This window comes from Microcaecilia unicolor, chromosome 11, assembly GCF_901765095.1.
Source record: "Microcaecilia unicolor chromosome 11, aMicUni1.1, whole genome shotgun sequence".
Taxonomy (NCBI): domain Eukaryota; kingdom Metazoa; phylum Chordata; class Amphibia; order Gymnophiona; family Siphonopidae; genus Microcaecilia; species Microcaecilia unicolor.
In genome coordinates, this window is record NC_044041.1 from 62,125,756 (window position 1) to 62,146,921 (window position 21,166).

The window sequence follows — 21,166 nt, forward strand, 5'->3', positions numbered from 1 at the left end:
GTCAAGATTTTGTTTTAGATTTCAGAAGTATTTATTGAAATCAATGGAATTGTGCAAGTTCAAAACTAAATACCATATTTATCATCCAATATGCCACAAACCATAAATAAAACACAATTCTGTGTTACCTATCACTATGTAAGCCGCACTGAGCCCGCTTTTAGTGGGAAAGTGTGGGATACAAATATAATAAATAAATAAATAAATAAAACAAACCAAGGCGGCAAACAATTATTTTTTTTTTTTGTTACATTTGTACCCCGCGCTTTCCCACTCATGGCAGGCTCAATGCGGCTTACATATTGTATACAGGTACTTATTTGTACCTGGGGCAATGGAGGGTTAAGTGACTTGCCCAGAGTCACAAGGAGCTGCCTGTGCCTGAAGTGGGAATCGAACTCAGTTCCTCAGTTCCCCAGGACCAAAGTCCACCACCCTAACCACTAGACCACTCCTCCAAACAACTACAGATTAGAAGGAACCTCTCCCCCCCTCCCCACAAAAAAACAAAACACAACAACTTCTGGATGTTTCCCAATAAGTTTAAAATACTAAACAGATCTCCCCACCATTCCCCAATTTATCAACCAAATTTACAAAAAAATCCATCAAAAGTTTTGCCTTAACTCTCCATTAACCCACTTACTCCAGCACACACACTGAAAACAAAATGATTCTTCATTCCCTCCAGTAGAACTAGTTACAGTTAAGCAGGAAAGGTCTACATGTTTGGTCTCTATGAAGAAACAGTGTTTTAAATCTGTAAAATGTATTGGATATATTCCTGTCTTAATTATGTCTGAAGTGTATTTCTCCTGTTTGGTCAACAGATGGTGCATGTTTATCCTTAAAGCTGTTACAGGGGACTGACTTCTCTTTCTTTTATATTCAACATTTTTTTATTGATGACAATCAAAATAAGATACATTCCACATCTGGCATAAATAACATATCAACATCATAACATACATAACAAAAAGCCAGTGATTGAGTCCGTCATCAATTTTTGTTTTCACATTTTCACCCCCCCCCCCTCTACCCTCCCATCCTCCCACATCTTTACCCCTTTCCCCTCCCGTTGCCCTCTCCCCTCCCTCACATGCCCTAGGACTTGGACTCTGATAGTCCAAGGGTACCCCCCCCCTCTCCCTAGTCTTCTCTTTCTTTTATTTGGCACATAGATAATAGAAAGTGCCTGTAGTCATGTAACCAGTTTTTATTTGAAACTTGTTGACTGGGCTCTGATTGGCCTGGAGTTTTGAAATTACCCAGCAGATGCTGGCAGTTGCTTCAGTTTTAGCCAGGAAGCAAGAGAGACAGATCTCTTTGCTGAGGCTCGGTGAATTATATGTCCTGATCTTCCCAAGTACTGTTTAGCCAGTATGCAAATGTTTAGTGTTATAATTGATTCATATTTCAGTTACTTGTTACTGTTTGCTAAATGTACATTTTTTTGTCCACCGTTCCAAGTTCTGAGAATAAACACATTTGTTTGTTCATTCTGCCTGTCTGGACTGATAAAGAATCCTGGTGGTTTGTGTGTTGGGTCTGTGAGTGCTTTCTGGGAACTGTGGGACCACTGGGAGTGTGGCTCCAGTAACCTAGAAATCACTGGGGATAATTTGAGAGCAGTAGACTCACCCAGAGGCAGTTGTGACCAGTCGGTGGGAGGAGGGTGCTAGTGTAGAGCATGAGCGGCAGGTGCAGGCGGACCTGAGATGTGCTGGGGATAGACCCTTTAAGTGGCTTTTTGTGACAGTCTCATTTACCCATGGTCATTCTATGTACCACTGTCAAGTGCTTCATCTCACAAACATACCAGAACTTTTTTGTTGTTGTTGTTACATTTGTACCCCGCGCTTTCCCACTCATGGCAGGCTCAATGCGGCTTACATGGGGCAATGGAGGGTTAAGTGACTTGCCCAGAGTCACAAAGAGCTGCCTGTGCCGGTAATTGAACTCAGTTCCTCAGTTCCCCAGGACCAAAGTCCACCACCCTAACCACTAGGCCACTCCTCCACTCCCACTCCACTTGTGGGAGAGAGCATTCACATTTTTCAAGGTTGTTGCTATTGTTAATTTGACAATGTTAAGACACTGGGTCACTAAGGCTTGTTGACATGTAGTCTTTCTTTTTTTGCTACTGCTGGCTGCCCAAATGTTTCTCACGGTTCCCCTTCCAATCAGAGGACAAGGGAAGCTGAGGCACACTGCAGTCCTCACAGATGGAGTTGGGTGGAGGAACACCATCATCTGGGTGTATCATCCCTGGGGCAAAGGAGGCCCCCATGGACCTGTGCTCCACTAGCTCAAAGGCCTCAGAGAATAGGAGAACACCAAACAATAGATAGCTAAATAGACAGTAATACAATTACTTTTCTTTGTTGTTGGTTTTTTTTTTTACTATTTAGACTGGGAAATTGATTTTACAAAGTTCTCACATTCCCAGGACTCCATGGGCCTACCAGATTGACTAAGGCTCACAGGTTTATCACATCTATCGTTTGATGGAGATTGTGAAATACTGAGTGACTGGCTGGAAACTGCACAAGATGCTTAAAGGTTTCTCAGTCTGCATCTGCTGGTAGGCTTGCATAACCCAAGCCTCCGGACCAGTCTGTAGGCATACTAAGGAACAGTTTCTTCCTTCATGTGATCACCTGGACTCCATGCTCTACTCACTTTTGACTAGCGTCCATCTCCAACAAAGCTGAGAGAGCTGAGGTGCCCTTCTTCCCAACAGATGGCTCCGGAGGGTGTGCACATATTGGAGTACTCATTTGTAAATTCTTCAGGACAGCTCCTTTCTAAAGTAAGACAGTAAGTAGATATCTAAGAGGGGAAAAGGCGGATCAAACACCCATTCCCCACCCCAGCCCTAAAAAAGCTGCATTATGCAATACCAATGATCAGCTTTAAGATTCCAAAGTATTCACTTTAGAGATTGGAGGACTTTCCCCTCCCTCTCCTACAGACAGCATGCACTGTGCTGCTCTCCCACCTTCCCAGACACATGCTACCCTGCCCCAGCTCTGACCCGAATAATGCGGTCTGAACGATGACGCCGGCGGATGCGATTCAGGCCTTCCATGAAACGAATGAATCCATCGAGCAGCTGGCCATCCTCATAATCAGAGCGTGGGCTATCCCCGTAAATATCACAGTGTACTTCCCCTTCCAAGATGCGCTTTGTGGTGCTGATGCAGGCGGGAAGAAGTAGGAATCGAGTCCTCCAGAATTTTAGAGATTCAATCAGACTAGGGAAGGGACAGTAAGAGAAGAAAGTGAGGGTTAGTGAGGAAGCAGTATAAGGACAGAAAGCTTCCCCAGAGAGGCCCACTCCACTTCTGGAAAGGTCACCTGAAATCTTCAGATCCAGAAGAGCAGATATACTGGTCCAGGTAATTCCATTTGTAGTCCTCCAGACGCTCATGGGAAAACTCCACCCAGCATGAGACAAACTCGCAATCTGAGTGAGAGGGACACAGGCTGTAGGTATAGTTAATCTGGGCAGATTCATAAGGGTATCTGGAAGCAAGAATAAGAAAATCTTGTGAGCCTGCTCTTACTAATAAGAACGCCAGATGTTCCAGGCCTCTCTGCATTGACACATACTCACTTTGGTAGGTATCTAGTGACGGTGATGATTTTGTCCTTAAGAGTCACTTTATGGAAGGTGCGGCCCATACTCAGCCAGTACTGATCCTCCTCCTCAGCTTGGTTCCGAGACATGAGACCTAATTATTTAAAAAAAATTAAAACTACACAAGTCATGGCAGCAGGGTTTCAAACACATAGCTCAGGAACAGAGAGCGGGCAGCGCAGGCTCTTCCCTTGGCTATACAGGGGGAGTCAGCACAGGTTCTTACCTCGGCTATACAGAGGACTGCTGCTGAGAGGGGTGGTCCAGCAGCACTGGCCTTCTGGGGCTTGCTCTGGACAATGATTTGGTACCCCTGCATGAGCCGTTGACAAATAAACTCCTCAAACACCTGCTGAGCGCTCATCTGTGCAGCTTCCTCATCTCTCCTATGATGCAACAAAACATTGAAAGTCACCTCTGAACCCAGAAAAGTTCTGAAACCCAAAGAAGGGCAACTGCTGCTTTTGTGAAATAGGTAATAAATAGAAATAAAACAAAACAAAGAAAACTAAATAAGATGATACCTTTTTTATTGGACTAACAATACATTTTTTAATTAGCTTTCGAAGACAACATCTTCTTCAGATCAGAAATGAACAAAATCTTGACAAATATCAGAATATACAAGTGAAACATAAAAACATTACAATGACAGTCTCACAGGAAGATGGTGGAGTGGATTAGGTGAGAAGCAGGGCTGGGTGGGTGAGAGAGAGACACACATGGGTGATAAGAGGGTGACAAAGCAGTATAATTTTATGATTTATAATGTGATAGAAAACCCAGATCTTTGTTACGTCCTGTCTGGTGGGTGTCAAAATATTTCATCACTTTTATTCAAATGTTTTATGTTCCTGAATTGTTTTAAAATTTCTTTTTAGTATTCTCACCATAAAGTCATTGATGCAGTGTTCTGGTTTTGTAGTGCTTATGTGAAATAAGAAATTTCTGAAATACTAAAGATCAGATTGCCACAGCCTCTGGAACCAGTAATATATTGAGAGCCAGAGGAAGGCAGAGAATAGGGAGTCAGTCTGTGCTCCTGTACAAAGTATGGGAAGGAGAATACCACATGGCAATAAACCAATAAACTATCACAAGAACTATTTCACCACCTCCCATTACAGAGACAAAATGTATCCCCCTTCCCACTTCAGATACTCTCACATGCAACTTGAATGCCCCTTTTCGGTTTACGGGCATTATCCACCCGCATGTTCTTACATAAGTATTGCCACACTGGGATAGAACGAAGATCCATCAAGCCCAGCATCCTGTTTCCAACAGTGGCCAATCCAGGTCACAAGTACCTGGCAAGATCTCAAAAAAGTACAATACATTTTATGCTGCTTATCCTAGAAATAAGCAGTGAATTTTCCCCCAAGTCCATTTTAATAATGATCTATGAACTTTTCCTTTAGGAAGCCATGCAAACCTTTTTTGTAAACCCTACTAAGCTAACTGCCTTTACTATATTCCCTGGCAATGAATTCCAGAGTTTAATTACACATTGAGTGAAGAAAAATCTAAATGTACTACTTTGTAGCTTCATTGTGTGCCCCCTAGTCCAGGTATTTTTGGAAATCATAAACAAGCGATTCACATCTACCCGTTTCACTTCACTCATTATTTTATAGATCTCTATCATATCTCCCCCTCAGCCGACTTTTCTCCAAGCTGAAGAGTCTTAGCTGCTTTAGCCTTTCCTCATAGGGAAGTCGTCCCATCCCCTTTATCATTTTTGTCGCCCTTCTCTGTACCTTTTCTAAATTCCACTATATCTTTTTTAAGATGAGGTGACCAGAATTGAACACAACGTTCGAGGTGCGGTTGCACCATGGAGCGATACAAGGGCATTATAATGTCCTCATTTTCGTTTTCCATTCCTTTCCTAATAATACCTAATATTCTATTTGTTTTCTTAGCCACCGCCGCACACTGAGCAGAGGGTTTCAACGTATCATCAACGACGACACATAGATCCCTTTCCTGGTCGGTGACTCCTAATGTGGAACCTTGCACTGTGTAGCTATAGTTTGGGTTCCTCTTTTCCACATGCATCACTTTGCACTTGCTCATATTAAATGTCATCAGCCATTTAGATGCCCAGTCTTCTAAGGTCCTCTTGTAATTTAACAACTTTGAATAACTTTGTGTCATCAGCAAATTTAACTACCTCACTAGTTACTCCCATCTCTAGATCATTTATAAATATGTTAAAAAGCAGCAGTCCCAGTACAGACCCCTTGGAAACCCCACTATCTATCCTTCTCCATTTAGAATACTGACCATTTAACCCTGCTCTCGGTTTTCTATCTTTTAACTAGTTTTTAATCCACAATAGTCCACTACCTTCTATCCCATGACTCTCCAATTTCCTCCAGCGTCTAAAAGAGAAGTCCCAAGGAAAGATAGTAACCCTCACCTGTCCAGATCAGCTTCGGGGAGCAGGTCGTAGCAGCCCTCTGTGTAATCATTCTGAAGGCTCTGACGATCAGGGAAGTAATCCGTGGTGAGAGGCAGACATGCTGGTGTGGTTAGGGACTTCCAGTCCACCCCCACGGTACAACAGAAGCCTGGCACTACAGGGGGAGCAGACAATGTCAGAACTACCCCATGGCATGAGGGGCAGCAATGGGAAAGTATCCAGAGAGAGCGAGGACAGGAAAAAAACAGGTGTGCGCAGTGATGCAGATTACCAATATGTGAGCAAAGGCGCAAAAGACAGCATGACAAACAGAGAGAGGGAAGGAGGGGAGAGAAAGAGAGAGAGAGAGCCTGTTAACAATGCAGGGACATGCTTCATTTTCAGCTTTTGATTAATGCAGGGCAAAACACAAAGTGCTGAAGCACTTACAGCAGATCAATAGAAATTATCACTATTAAACATTAGTGGTGAAAATTCCAAGCAGGAAGAGAAGAGACAGACTGCCATCTCCCAGGGAACAGAGGATGTGGGAATCAGTAGGGAAAAAAAGAGCCTGATCAGTTTTACATTTATATCACAGCACAGAAAGGAGTAAAAAAATACAGAAGCAGAAAGGCATATAATAGATGAATCCAAGCGTAATTACAAGATGAAATCTGCAACTCCCATCACTGTTGGGTTAGAAAATGCACATGATTATTTTATATCTGAGACTCTGGGGGAGCAGCAGCTGATGTCTACACACTGAAATAGGCGCTAGGAGCATCTCTTCTACTCCCCCTTCACCCCAAAACCCAGTGTAGGCATGCCTGCTGCTCCAGATCCTCCAGCTGTGGTCCTGACCCCCACAGTGGCCACATGCAGCCCCCATTACCTTCTTTCCTCCATATTGCTGTCTTGGAGCCTCCAGCTGCAGCCCCCATCTCCCCACTTCTGCTCTGTCACCCTATTTCATCTTCTCCACAGCATCTCCATACAGGCTCCTCTGTCACTCCACTATCCTAATTTTATACATTTGCAATCACATCCCAGATTACCCTGCTAGGTTTCCCACCTCCCCAACAGCTAGTTACAGTTCTCTTCCTTCACAATATTCATTCCCTGCACCCAGCTCCAACCTCTCCCTCCACTATCCTAGAGCATCCAGATGAAGTTTGCTTTCTGCCTACCTTCCTCAACTAAATTAAAAAAAAAAAAAAGAGTGTCAGCCAGGTTTTCTCCAGTTATTTAGAGTCTGAAGAATTAGGAGTCTAGGACAACTAGTAGATAGTATTTATTGTTTTTTTTATAAGTCTACAGTATCTGTTGTCCAAGGTAAACTTTTATCATGCAATCCTATATGTCTACAAGTTTTATGTCAACCCTAGTTGCTTAGGGCCAGTGCAACCTAAGTAAGATAAGCATGGCAGGGTGGCAGCAAAGCCTACCAGGAGTTCCACACTACCTCTGTTGTGTCAGTCCTAGTAAAGGGTGGGTTGGGGAGGAGAAGCAGAGAGGAGTGATCAGGAGCCCTTGGGTGGGAAGCAGAAGGGCTCAGACAGCCCATTAGATTGTAAGCTCTTTTGAGCAGGGACTGTCCTTTGTTGTTAAACTGTACAGCGCTGCGTAACCCTAGTAGCGCTCTAGAAATGTTAAGTAGTGGTAGTAGTAGACAGCAGCATGGAGCAACACCTTAAAAACTGTGTGTTGCAGGAGAGTACCCTGGAGCAATCTCATGGGCTGCAACCTGAGGGGTTGATTTTACCTTGCAGCAGGTGCCAGAAGCTCTGGCTCCATCCCTGTAATTGTTGATTTGCTAGTCCTGTACACTGCTGTGAGAAAGGTGGTCTACCAAGTATGTAAATACATTTCTTCAAGGACAAGCAGGCCATGCTATTCCCACTGGTGGGTAACACCATCTGATGGAGCTCCTGTGCAGACGCCGATTCACTAGCATTAGAGAAAATTCTAGCAGCATCCCACTGTACATGCGCTAGTGCCTTCCCGCCCGACACTCGAGCATGGGTTCCCCAGTCTCTTTTTTTCTGCGGAGCCGAGGGGACGTGTTCGTGTAGTCTTCTCACGCTGTGCTCTTCAAAAGGTTTTTTTCGCTATCACGAGTGCCTTCCCCTGGGTACTTTTTAAATTTATTTCTCCTGTTTTCCCCTCCTTGTATTTTTTCAGCTTTTTTTTGTTTCCTTTATTTTTTATGAGTGGCTGTGCAGTTAGGCCACAGCCCCAACCTCAATTTGAACACTTCCCATTTTTTAATTATTCAAGATTGAGGAGTTTAATTTAGCCAAAATTCTTTTTTCGATGTCCCGGAAGGCTCCCAGTGGCTTCAAGGGGTGTGCTAAATGTTACCATGTTATTTCACTCACAGACCCACACAACTGGTGCCTTGGGCCAGATCATAACCCCTCTCTGTTTGTGATCTTTGTCTTCATATGCAGGCCAGGATACAGAGAGTGTGATTGGCTCAACAGGAGAAGCTTTTTGGCTCTTCAAAGGCCAGACCATTGTCTTCAGCAACGGCAGCATCAACCTCCATGGCTGCTTCGACACCGGTAACCACTGGGAGTGCACTGGCATCAAGTAGGTCTCCACCTGCCTCAACACCAGGTGGTGTTAGCAGGCCCCGAGACCGGTCAACATCGGAGTTAATACCATGGAGATGCTCTATGGATCGGGGGAAGCCCAAGAAGTATAAGCATCTGTCCTCCCTGACGCACAGTGCCAGGAGCACCGGGACATCGGACTCTCCGATACCTGAGAAGCGCTGACATCGATAGGAGCGCTCCCCCTCTGTGGAAGTGGTGACGGTGTGTCAGTCATCAAGCGTCCAGTCCTTGTCACCGGTTTGGCGCCGATGACTTTGCAGGCTGCCTCCACCCCGGCTCCCATGTCTTTGCTAATGCCCGCCTTCAATAAGTGGTTCCAGAGCATGCTCCGAGAGGATGTGGAGCAGTTGCTGCAGGGAGCTCCCACTTTGTCATCAAAGGTACTTGTGCCCTCAGTGGAACAGCTCCAGGCCCTCTCTGAGGCTCCACCAATGCCTGTGACCAGGACATCGACACTGGCACCTCGCAGGGTGTCAGAGCCAAGGCCTAAGCAGGCAGTACCCCCTCTGACAATGGGAAAGGAAGCTTTCCTGGAGTCCGAGGGAAGGGCTGCACCTCGACGCTCCTCAGATCGCGGACGTCATTCCACTATGTCGAGGCCGGTGCAGACTCAGTCTCCTGATTCTCAAGAGGAAGAGGAGTCTAACTGGAACCACTCATGGGTATCAGACAAGGATCCACATTACTTCTTGTCGGAGTCATGTGGTTTCCCATCTGATCCCTCATTTCCTCGACAGATGAAAATCTCCTCTTAAGGTGCTCTCTTTTACTAGTTTTATCAGGGAGATGGCTACAGCCATCTCATTTAAGTTGGAGATGGAGGAGCCCAGGGCAGAGATGCTGTCTGTCTTGGACAATAAGTCTCCTCCTAAGGAAGGGGGTCACTGTGCCACTGCACCCTATCCTTAAGGATGCACTGACAGGAACTTGTATCCAGAAGGTTCCCGGATTTGAGAGAGCCCAGTTGCCTCACCACTCTTTGGTAGTCAAATCCGCTCTCAAACAAGCTAAGAGCTCTTGGTCTCGTGCCTTGGCACCCCCAGAGCAAGAGGCCAACCTTACACTCTCGGGCCTTGATGCTCGTTGCCCGCATTCAGTCCTAACAGCTCTACACAAGCCTTTACTTGGAGTCTCTAGTTAATACTACACCTAATCTGGCAGATTCTCTGCCTGTGGAGCAGACCGCCGAGCTTTGCCAGTTGGCCAATAAGCAGATGAAGTGTCTGCATTATTTGGCCAGGGATGCTTATGACAATTTTGATATTGCGTCCTGACTCTCTGGAATGGGTGTGGGAATGTGCAAGACTCTCATGGTTGCGTGTCTCTGATCTGGAACAGGCTGTTCAGGAGAGGTTAGCAGACTACTCAGGCGACTCAGGGCTCCCATCTCAGGCCTTGCCAGTGCTGTCCCCAGGAATCCCATCTGGCTCCCCAGTCAAACAGGGCACATAGCCACGCAAAGAGTATCCATTCTGGATGACCTACCAGTCAGAGAGAGGCTCACTTTTTACCACTACAGATGACCCCTTATAACCTCTGACCAGTGGGTGCTTCAATAATCTGTTGTGGGTACTCTCTAAATTGGTGTCCGCGATCTCCAAATTGCCCATAGGAAATCTTCACTCTTCTGCAGGCCAGAAAGGTTGAACCCATACCACCCACCAGAGGAGGAGAGACAGGGATTCTATTCCAGGTACTTTCTTGTGATCAAGAAAATGAGGGGTTTCTGACCCATCCTTGACTTAAGGGCCTTGAACAAATTTCTGGTGAAAGGAAAAGTTCAGGATGATTTTCCTGGGCACCCTCTCATTCAGGAAAATGATTGGCTCTGCTCTCTGGATTTAAAGGATGCCTGTACCCATATTTTGATACTTTCCAGTCACAAGAGGTATCTCATATTTTGAGTGGGGAAATGTCACTTCCAGTATCACGTTCTGCCATTTGGCCTAGTGTCTGCCCCCTCCCCCCGAGTTTTCACCAAGTGCCTGGCGGTAGTCACAGCATATCTACGCAAACTGGGAGCGCGTTTTCTTACCTGGACAATTGACTGGTCAAGAACACATCCCATGAGGGGGGAATTGAGTCAATGTGGTTAACTATTCAGGTACTAGAGCTACTAGAGTTCATCATAAATTATCAGTCCCATCTCAATCCAGTATGACAATTGGAGTGCAAAGGAGCCCTGCTAGACAAAGCACAGGCTCGAGCCTTTCTTCCTCTAGTGAGAGCAGATACATTGGTTTTGCTTGCCTCGCAGGTCTGCAGCAGCCAGCAGGCCTTCAGCTCTGCAAATGTTGAGACTCATGGGCCACATGGCCTCCACAGTGCATATCACTCCCATGGCATGGCTCCATTTCAGAGCTGCCCAGTGGACCATAGCCTCCCAGTGATTTCAAGCCACAGGGAACCATTAGCAATCTGCCGGAGTTGGATCATGCCCTTCTCTGGTGGACGAGCCAGTCCAATTTGACTGTAGGATTTCCATTCCAAATTCCACATCATCAAAAGGTGTTGACAACAGATGCATCCAACCTAGGGACAGTGGTCCGCTCAGGACACTCATCTTCAAATATTCTCTTCAAGCTACGGGCCATCTGAAATGCTCTAAAGGCTTTCAGAGATTAACTTCAAAACCAAATTATTCAAATTCAGATAGTATATTGTTGTTCTATGTCGACAAGCAGGGGTTTGGTATCCTACCCTTGTGTCAGAAAGCGGTAGATATGTGGCAATGGGCTCTCTTTTACGGGATCAGCCTCCGTGCCATATACCTTCACAGCAACCTGGTGGACAGACTCAGCAGGATACTGCAACCGCATGAGTAGTCTCTCAACATGGGCATAACCCGAAAGATCTTCTGAGAGTGGGGTACCCCCTCGGTGGATCTTTTCGCCACTTATCTCAACAACAAGGTCCCTCAGTTCTGCTCCAGACTTGAATCACATGGCAGACTAGTGTCAGGTGCCTTTCTCCTACATTGGGGAAGATTACTTCTGTACACATATCCTCCTATAACTCTGATAGAGAAGACCTTGCTGAAATTCAGGCAAGACCGAGGCACCACGATACTGATTGATCCTCACTAGCCGTGACAGATATGGTTCCCTCTTCTTCTGAAGTTGTCTTCAGAAGATCCATGGAGATTGGACAGTTTTCCAGCCGTCATCATGCATTACAAGGGAAGGTCTCTTCTGCATTCCAACCTCCAATCTCTGGCCCTCACAGCTTGGATGTTGAGAGTGTAGAACTCGAATCCCTCGGATTGCCTGAGGGTGTCTCCTGTATCTTACGGGCTTCCAGAAAAGACTACACTAAGAGGTGTTACTCTTTTAAATGGAGATGGTTTGAAGTCTGATGTGAGGGCAAAGCCTTAGATCCCTTCTCTTGCCCTACACAAAAACTGCTCAAGTACCTCCTGCACCTCTTAGTCTGGTTTGAAAACCAACTCTGTAAGGGTTCATCTTAGTGCAATTGGTGCCTGTCATCAGCATGTAGGAGGTGAGTTCATCTCTGTACAACCTTTAGTTGTTCACTTCATGAGAGGTTTGTTGAAAAAGCCCTCTACCAAACCTCTAGTTGTGTCATGGGATCTCAACATAGTCCTCACCCAGTTGATGAAAGCTCCTTCTGAGCCTCTAGATATCAGCCACCTGAAGTTTTTGGTCTGGAAATTTGTGGCAGTCACTTCAGCTCACAGAGTCAATGAGCTCCAAGCCCTAGTAGCTCATCCATAATATATAAAATTTCATCACAACAGAGTAGTCCTCCGTACACACACAGCAAGTTCCTTCTTAAGGTAATGTAGGAGTTCCATTTTAACCAGTCATTGTTCTTCCAACATTTTTCCCAGACCTCATGCCCATCTTGGCAAAAGTGAACTACATACTTTAGCCTTATATCTGGTGCGGACAAAAGCTTTTCAATTCTTTTGACCCCCAACAAGTTGGGGGTAGCCATCGGCAAACACACACTTTCAAATTGGATAGCAAATTGCATCTCCTTTGCTTATGCCCAGGCAGAGCCGACTCTTGAGAGACTTGTCACGGCTTACAATGTTAGAGCCATGGCTGTGTCAGTTGCCCACCTGAGATCAGCATCCATAGAGGAGATTTGCAAGGCTGCAACATGGTCTTCAGTCCACATATTCACGGCCCACTACTGCTTGCATCAGGACACCCAAAGCAACAGTCAGTTTGGAAATGAACTTCTGCAGAATTTGTTCAGTGTCTAGAATCCAACTCCACTCTCCAAGGACCTGTTTTATTCTGTTCCAGGCTGCACCTACACCTAGTATGTATATAGTTTCGGGTTGATTGAGGGTTTTAGTCTCAAAGTTTCAAGACTGCATTATCCTAGCTTTCTTGTTTTTGGTAAGCCTAGTAGCTAGGGATTCCCACATGTGGGAATAGCGTAGTCTGCTTGTCCTCGAAGAAAGCAAAGGTACTTACCTGTAAGCTGGTGTACTCAGAGGACAGCAAGTTGCCTATTCTCACATACCATCTCACCACCCCTAGGAGTTGTTTTTGGTTGTACTCTTTATGCTTTTCACCTAAGGACCTGCGCTTGAGCGTTGGGCAGGAAGATACTAGCGCAAGCACGGTGGGATGCTGATAGAACTTTCTCTAGTGCTAGCGAATCAGAGTCCGCACCGGGGATCCATCAGATGATATCACCCACAAGTGAGAATAAGCGGCCTGAGGTCCTCGGAGAACACCAGCTACAGGTAAGTATCTTTGCTTTCCCTGCCCAGTTTTTCCGTTGAATTCAAATACAGCCTACACCTCAAAGCAACAGCCCATCACCAGTGCCCTAACACTCAAGCATAAACCTGCCCCCTAAAGCATCTAGACAAAGCCCCCCACTGCTCCTTCTCAAATTATCCAGGTGCAAACAGCTTCTCTCAAGTGTTTGCATAGTTTCATACAGCATCCTGCCCTGCAACATGCAGGATCCACCACTCTCAACAGCAGCCCAGGAGGCTCTAGTGCATATAATACCAGTCCTGGGATTGCTTTCTCAATAACCCAATCCTTTCCAAGGACCTAGCTACAGATTATACCAGCCTATCAGGACCCATCACAAACTCACTGTGCTCCAGAGTGGTGCAGGCAGTTTCCTGTCCAGAATCCTTCTGCTGTGCTTTCTGATTCATGCCTGCAAAACAAACAAGTCAAAAAAGCAGATATGTTAGTAATTATTCAGAAAAGAGCTAAAACCAAAACAATGCAAATATATCTCTATCAATCCATGGTGCACCATGCCTTGAGTATAGGATGTAGTTTTGGTCACGCTATCTCAAAACTAGGAAAGGTTCAGAGAAGGGCGACCAAAATGATAAATAGGGTGGAATGGCTCCCTTTGAGGAAAAGATAAACTGGGAGGGGGGATTTCAGGAAAAAAGATCACCTGCAGGGAAACTGAAGTTGCTTACTTGTAATAGAGGTTCTCCATAGACAGGATAATGCAGAAGTAGACAGAGGGTGAAACAGGTGTTAATGGTCAAAGTGAGGAACCTGGCACATGCCTATAACACAGTATGAGAAGCTTCTGGGCTAAAGGGCGGCAGTTCTGTGCTGGCAGCTGTCAGATGATGTCACCAGAAGTGTGGCTGCATTATCCTGGCTGTCACTGGAGAGAGCAGGTGCAAAGTTACCTGCAAAACAAACCTACCAGTGTAGAGCCCATGGGTAAGAGCCCACAGAAAGCAGAGATCATTTGGCGGTCTTTTCATATATTGTTTTTGGAGTACAGGACCGAGGTCTGTGCATTAGAAAGAAGAAGCGCTTTTAATCTTGGCTTTTTGGTGGTCTTTTACTAGACTGTGATTGTTTAGAGATATCTACGAGACAATTTGAAGTAAAAGGAAAAACAGACCTCTGCTACAGCTATAGTGCAATGTCAGACACAACCTGCTGGCCAAACAAGGGGAATAAGCTGAAGGGTAAAAAAAAGTGTCCTAGGGCAGCAATACAAAATCACAAAGCATGGACATCCCCTGTTCCGCCACATAGATCCATTAACTACAAGCCAGAAAGGCTGGAAGATCACTTCTCTACAAGGATCTGCTGTGTATTTCCTAATGCTCTGGAATGGCTGGTGGCCGTGGTCGGAGATGGCTGCTGGGATGGATGAACCACTAGTCTGACCCAGCATGGCTCTTCTTATGTTCTTATACAAAAGATGGAGAGCATTAAAAAATTTTTAATACGCTGCAATGGCCTCATCCTATCCAAACTCTAACTCCTCTCTACCCAACACAAACATCTCTCTCTTACCTACAAGCTCCTCCTGTTACATTCTCCCCCTGCAAACCTCTTACCCCTTTCACCCCCAACTCCCTCTGAGCTCACTCCCTCTCATCACCAGCTCCTCCCCTGGAAACCTTTTCCATCTTGTTTCTAGCTTGGCTTTAGTCCTGTTCTCTCTTGTACATCTCTGCCCTCCTCCCCCATTACCAGCATACCATACCCTCAAAATTGTTCCCTGCTCCATCCCACACCCTTTTGCACCAACACCTGTTTTCATCACCTGTACTCTGACTGCTGGGGAACTCTTCCATCCTACTGTTTCTCACAAAGGCGGCACTGTGCCTGCAAAAGAACAAAATGGCCTTGTATGAGAAGGAAGAACCGCAGGAAACTTTCTTTCTGAGAAGCTCTGAGACAAGAGGACTTTTCTCTGGGTAAGTGAACATTTTTTGTACTCTGCTTTGGTGATTTAAAGGTTGGTGTTTAAAAGAAGTAATGTAAGTTTATAGATAAAGCAGTTAGAATTTAAAAAAAGCAAACTTTATTAACTAGTCTCCTTACCCTTTTCCCCATAGTTTGTAAAACTTGAACCACAGCATACAACATTAACAGATAGTCTCTAGAAGGCACAGCAGAGTCTATTTCAGTCTTTATTCCCACCCACCCTTAGCACATCTCTTCTCTTCATTTATAGTCTTAACTAACAGTCAATTATTCTATTCAATTATAGCAGAGTTTAAAAAAGGTTTGGATGGCTTCCTAAAGGAAAAGTCCATAGACCATTATTAAATTGGACTTGGGGAAAATATTTCTGGGATAAGCAGAATAAAATGTTTTGTACTTTTTTTGGGATCTTGCCAGGTATTTGTGACCTGGATTGGCCACTGTTGGAAACAGGATGCCGGGCTTGATGGGCCTTTGGTCTGTCCCAGTATAGCAATACTTATGTACTAATTAGGATAACAAGAGGGGAGTTTTCATTAGAGTTTTAATTATATTTAATTAGTTTCTGAGATGCAAACACTACATAAATCACACAATATACCATATAATCTTAAGGTTCCTTATATTAATCTAATATCCCTAATACCTTAAAAAGTTTAAACAACACAATACTAAGATGCAGACAGCAGTCCAGCAGCAAGAGGGGTGCTATCCAGTCTTCTGCACTGAGTGTCACAAGTATGATTTATCTCCCTGTTGGCAAGAGGTTATATGTGTGTGCCCGATGCAAAGAGCTCCTAGATCTCAGAGAACAAGTCCACTCTCTTAAGGCTAGAGTAACAAACTTGGAGGAGCTGAGGGAGACAGAGAGGTACATAGAGGAGGCCTACAAGGAGGATGTAGAGAAGTCCCACTTCCACTCTGGCAGCCCTTTTGCTGCCTTGGAGGAAGGAGATCTCCTAGAATGAGAGCATCATCCTGGTGAAGTAGGAAGTAATCCTGAAGCCAAGACCTACCTACCAGGGGATGCAATATCATTTTGCTCTGAGGATATATGTCTCCAGGAGCTTCTGCCCAGGAAGAATGGGTTAGGACAGCTGTAGTAGTTGGTGATTCGATTATTAGGCATGTAGACAGCTGGGTGGCTGGTGGGAATGAGGATCGCCTGGTCACTTGTCTGCCTAGTGCGAAGGTGGCGGATCTCACACGTCACCTAAATAAGATTTTAGATATTATTGGGGAGGAGCCTGCTGTCTTGGTACATGTGGGTACCAATGACATAGGAGAATGTGGGAGGGATATTCTGGAAGCCAAATGTAGGCTCTTAGGTAGAAAGCTGAAATCCAGATCCTCCAGAGTAGCATTTTCAGAAATGCTCCCCGTTCCATGTGCAGGACCCAAGAGGCAGGCAGAGCTCCACAGTCTCACTGTGTGGTCAAGACGATGGTGCAAGGATGAGGGATTCAGATTTGTTAGGAACTGGACAACATTCTGGGGAAGAGGGAGCCTGTTCCGAAAGGAAGGACTCCTCCCTTAACCGGGATGGAACCAGACTGCTGGTGCTAACTTTTTTAAGGTTTAACCCAACAGCATACAACTAAACAACAAGGCTAGGCAAACACATCAAGCAGGTACATAACAATGAGCAAGCATGACAGAATAATAAGCAAAAACACCTTACAGCTAAAACAAGGAAACACATGATCCCCTTTTAGTTTGCGATAACCCACCCACTACCCCCGCCACTTCGCAACCCCATTTTCCGTTCAAGTCTGTCGAGTATTAAGGATCACCCCCCTCCCCCTTCCCTACCTTAACCCTTACGTTATCAGACAAATGAGATGGCCGGAGTCTGGTTTCTTATGACCCCAGGCCATCTTGGAAAGGATAACATCCAGTATTCCAAATCCACCCTCCCCTACCCAAGCTAAGAACCCCGAAACAGTCCCTAATATAACAGTGCCCACTTAGGAACCACTCTGAAACCTATTCAGTAGAGTGCTTCTTGCTTTATGAGAGATAGTATGCAAATAACAGTTCCAGATAGATATGAATGGCCTTTGTCCCTTTGGGGATTCCTAACAGCCCTAAGAGCATGTAATCTGTTTCTCTAGTACCAAAAGGAGGGAAGCTCCTCTTTCATCCAATGCTTAAGTATGCACTTCTTCCCCAATGCATAAGCTTTACTAAGAAATAAACGTGAATTTTTATCTGAAATCTCATATGCCTCCCATTTAGTCAGCAAGACTCCCTTCCAAGAAAATACTACATGTTGACCAAAAAGAATCCCTAAATAGTGACCTCCAAAATGCTTGGATGAAACTACATTGCCAAAAAGCATGAAAAAAAGGTATAGTCCCCGCGCTGACACTTGGGACATTGACCAACAGGCACACAGCCTGCTCTAGCAGCCTGATATTGGGATATATATGCCCTGTAGAGTACTCTGTATTGCCTCTCTTGTAGTTCAGCATTCTTAACCTGCTTTGGAATAGCTCTAATCAATTTTTTAAAATCCACTCCTTTCAGTTCATGCCCAAGGTCTCTACTCCAAGCCTCCCTAAGAGGGCCATACTCCCGGGGAGGAAGAAGAGAAACCAAAGCTCTATGTAAACCTGACCAAACCTGACCAAAAACATCTCCTTGTAAAAAATCTCAAATCTTCTGGCCTAGCCTCATACTCAGACCCTCGCAATCTAAGCTTGAATAATAGTGGTGCAGCTGTTGATAAGCAAAATAATGCTAACTTTTTAAAAGGAGATAACAGCAGCTTTTAAACTAAAATGGGGGGGGGGGGGGGGGGAGCAAACAGTTGCCCAGGAGCATACGGTTTGGTGTGGAGTATCCTCAAAGGATACTATTGAGAAAGAGGACATTTAGGGAATCCCAAAAGAGAGTTTTCAATAATGGTGAAAGAAAGCCAGGAGTGTTTAATGGAAGAACAGAGTAAAGGGTGCAAATTCTGCAAATTCTGCAAATTCAAAGCAGCTTGTAGATGCTAGGAAAAAACACAATTTGAAGTGTCTATATACAAATGCTAGAAGCCTAAAAAATAAGATGGAAAAGTTGGGAGTATATAGCACTAAATGAACAGGTAGATATAACAGGCATCTCAGAGACCTGGTGGAAGGAGGACAACCAATGGGACACTGTGCTATCAGGGTACAAATTATATCACGAGTGGATCAAATTGGAGGGGGAAGGGTTGTTCTATATATTAAAAAGGGAATTGGGTCAAACAAAATAAATATTCTACATGAAACAGCAGCATGGAATCTTTGTGGATAGACATTCCATGTGTGAAGGGAAAGAGTATACTGGTAAGGCTGTACTACCGTCCACCAGGACAGAACGAACACAAAGATAAACAAAGGTTTACAGAAATTAGGAAAGCTGGCAAATTGGGCAACATTATAATAATGAGTGATTTCAATTACCCCAATATTATGTGGATAAATGCTACACAAGGGAGCGCTAGACAGGTAAAATTCTTAGATGTAATAACTGATTCTTGGAACAACTGATCCAAGAACTGACAAGGAGGGGAGCTATTTTAGATCTAGTCCTTAGTGGAATGTAGGGCATGGTACAAGAGGGATCCGCTGGTAAACAGTGAACATAACACAATCAAATTTGAGCTGATATCTGGAGTGAAGTCACTAAAGACAACTACTGTAGCAGCATTTAATTTTCAAAAGGGTGACTATGACTAAATGAGGAAAATGGTTAAAAAGAAGCTAAAAGGATGAGCTGCAAAGGTTAGGACTTTAAATCAGGAGTGGACATTGTTTAAAAATATATCGTGGAAGGCCAGACCAGATGTATTCCACGTATTATCAAAGATGGAAAGAAGAGCAAACAACGGCAAGTATGGTTAAAAGGTGATGTGAAAGAGGTTATTAGAGCCAAAAGAGAATCCTTAAAAGAATGGAAAAAGGATCTGAATGAAGAAAATAAGAAGCAACATAAGCAGTGTCAAGCACTGATAAAGAAGGCTAAAAGAATATGAAGAAAAACTTGCCATGGAGACAAAAATGTCTTTTTCAGATACATCAGAAGGAGAAAAGCCTGTGAAGCAATCTGTGGGACCGTTAGATCATGAGGGAGCAAAAGGGGCACTTACGGAGGACAAGACGGAAGAAGATCCAAGAGATCTACCTGTAGCAGAAATGGTTTTCAAGAATGACGATGCAGAGGAACTGGAAGAAATCTCGCTGAACTTGGAAGATGTACTGAGTTAAACTGATAAGTTAAAGTGTGATAAATCACCTGGACCAAATGGCATACACCCCAGGGTACTGAAAGAACTCAAACATGAAATTGCTGATCTGTTTTTAGTGATCTGTAACCTGTCATTAAAACTGTCCTTAGTACCTGAAAATTGGAAGGTTGTAACACCAATTTTTTAAAAGGGTTCAAGGGGTGATCCGAAAAAATACAGACTGGTAAGCCTGATTTCAGTGCTGGGGTATATAGTGGAAACTATTATAAAGAATAAAATTATGGAGCATATAGACAAACATAGTTTAATGGACAGAGTCAGCATGGGTTCAGCAAAGGGAAGTCTTGCCTCCTCAATTTGCTTCATTTCTTTGAAGGCATAACTAAACATATGAATAAATGTCAGCTGGTTAATGTAGTGTATCTGAGAAAATTAAAAAGTCATGAGATAGGAGGCAATGTCCTTCTGTGGATTAGGAATTGGTTACTGGACAGAAAACAGACGATAGGGTAAATGACCATTTTTGTTAATAGAGGAGAGTGAATAGTGGAGTGCCTCAGGGATCTGTACTGTGACCAGTGCTATTTAACATATTTAAAAATGATCTAGAAAACAGAATGACGAGTGAGGTGATTAAATTTGCAGATGACACAAAACTATTCAAAGTTGTCAAAAAGCATACGGACCGTAAAAAATTGCAAGAAGGCCTTAGGCAACTTGAAGACTGGGCATCCAAATGGCAGATGAAATTTAATGTGGACAAATGCAAAGTGATACACATTGGGAAGAATAATCCGTATCATAGTTACCTGATGCTAGGGTCCACTTTAGGAGTCAGCATTCAAGAAAAAGATCTAGGTGTTCTTCTAGACAATATGCTGAAATCTTCTGCCCAGTGAGTGGCAGTGGCCATAAAAAGCAAACAGGATGCTAGGAATTATTAGGAAAGGGATGCAAAATAAGACTAAGAATATTATAATGCCTCTGTATCGCTTCATGGTTTGGTCTCACCTTCAGTATTGTGTTCAATTCTGGTCGCCGAATCTCAAAAAAGAAATAGCAGAATTAGAAAAGGTTCAAAGAAGAGCCACCAAAATGATAAAGGGAATGGAACTCTTCTCATATGAGGAAAAGTTGAAAAAGTTAGGGCTCCTCAGCTTAGAAAAGAGACGGCTGAGGTCTATAAAATCCTGAGTGGTGTAGAACGGGTAAAAGTGAATCAATTTGTCATTCTTTCAAAACGTACAAAGAGCAGGGGACACTCAATGAAATTACATGGAAATACTTTATTCACTCAACGAACAGTTAAGCTACAGAACTCTTTGCCGGAGGACTGGTAATGGCGGTTAGCGTATGGTTTTTAAAAAAGGGTTTGGACAAGTTCCTGGAGGAAAAGTCCATAGTATGTTATGAGATGGACATGAGGGAAGCCACTGCTTGCCCCGGGATTAGTAGCAAGATTCCACGCTACCAACTGGGTTTCTGCCAGGTACTTGTGACCTGGATTGGCCACTGCTGGAAGCAGAATACTGGGGATAGATGGACCACTGGTCTAACCCAGTATAGCTATTCTTATGTTCT

At 44.3% G+C, this 21,166-nt stretch overlaps 1 protein-coding gene across 1 annotated transcript in view; it reads right to left on the minus strand.

Moving 5' to 3' along the window:
* The window catches only part of DEPDC5 (DEP domain containing 5), a 133,438-nt gene that overhangs the window by 43,374 nt on the left and 68,898 nt on the right, over positions 1 to 21,166 (minus strand). Inside the window, 9 exon segments of the mRNA XM_030219198.1 lie at positions 2,683 to 2,807; positions 3,038 to 3,257; positions 3,361 to 3,528; positions 3,620 to 3,737; positions 3,870 to 3,902; positions 3,905 to 4,029; positions 6,069 to 6,225; positions 13,760 to 13,825; positions 15,200 to 15,261. Of these exon segments, the coding sequence (XP_030075058.1) occupies positions 2,683 to 2,807; positions 3,038 to 3,257; positions 3,361 to 3,528; positions 3,620 to 3,737; positions 3,870 to 3,902; positions 3,905 to 4,029; positions 6,069 to 6,225; positions 13,760 to 13,825; positions 15,200 to 15,261 (1,074 nt within the window).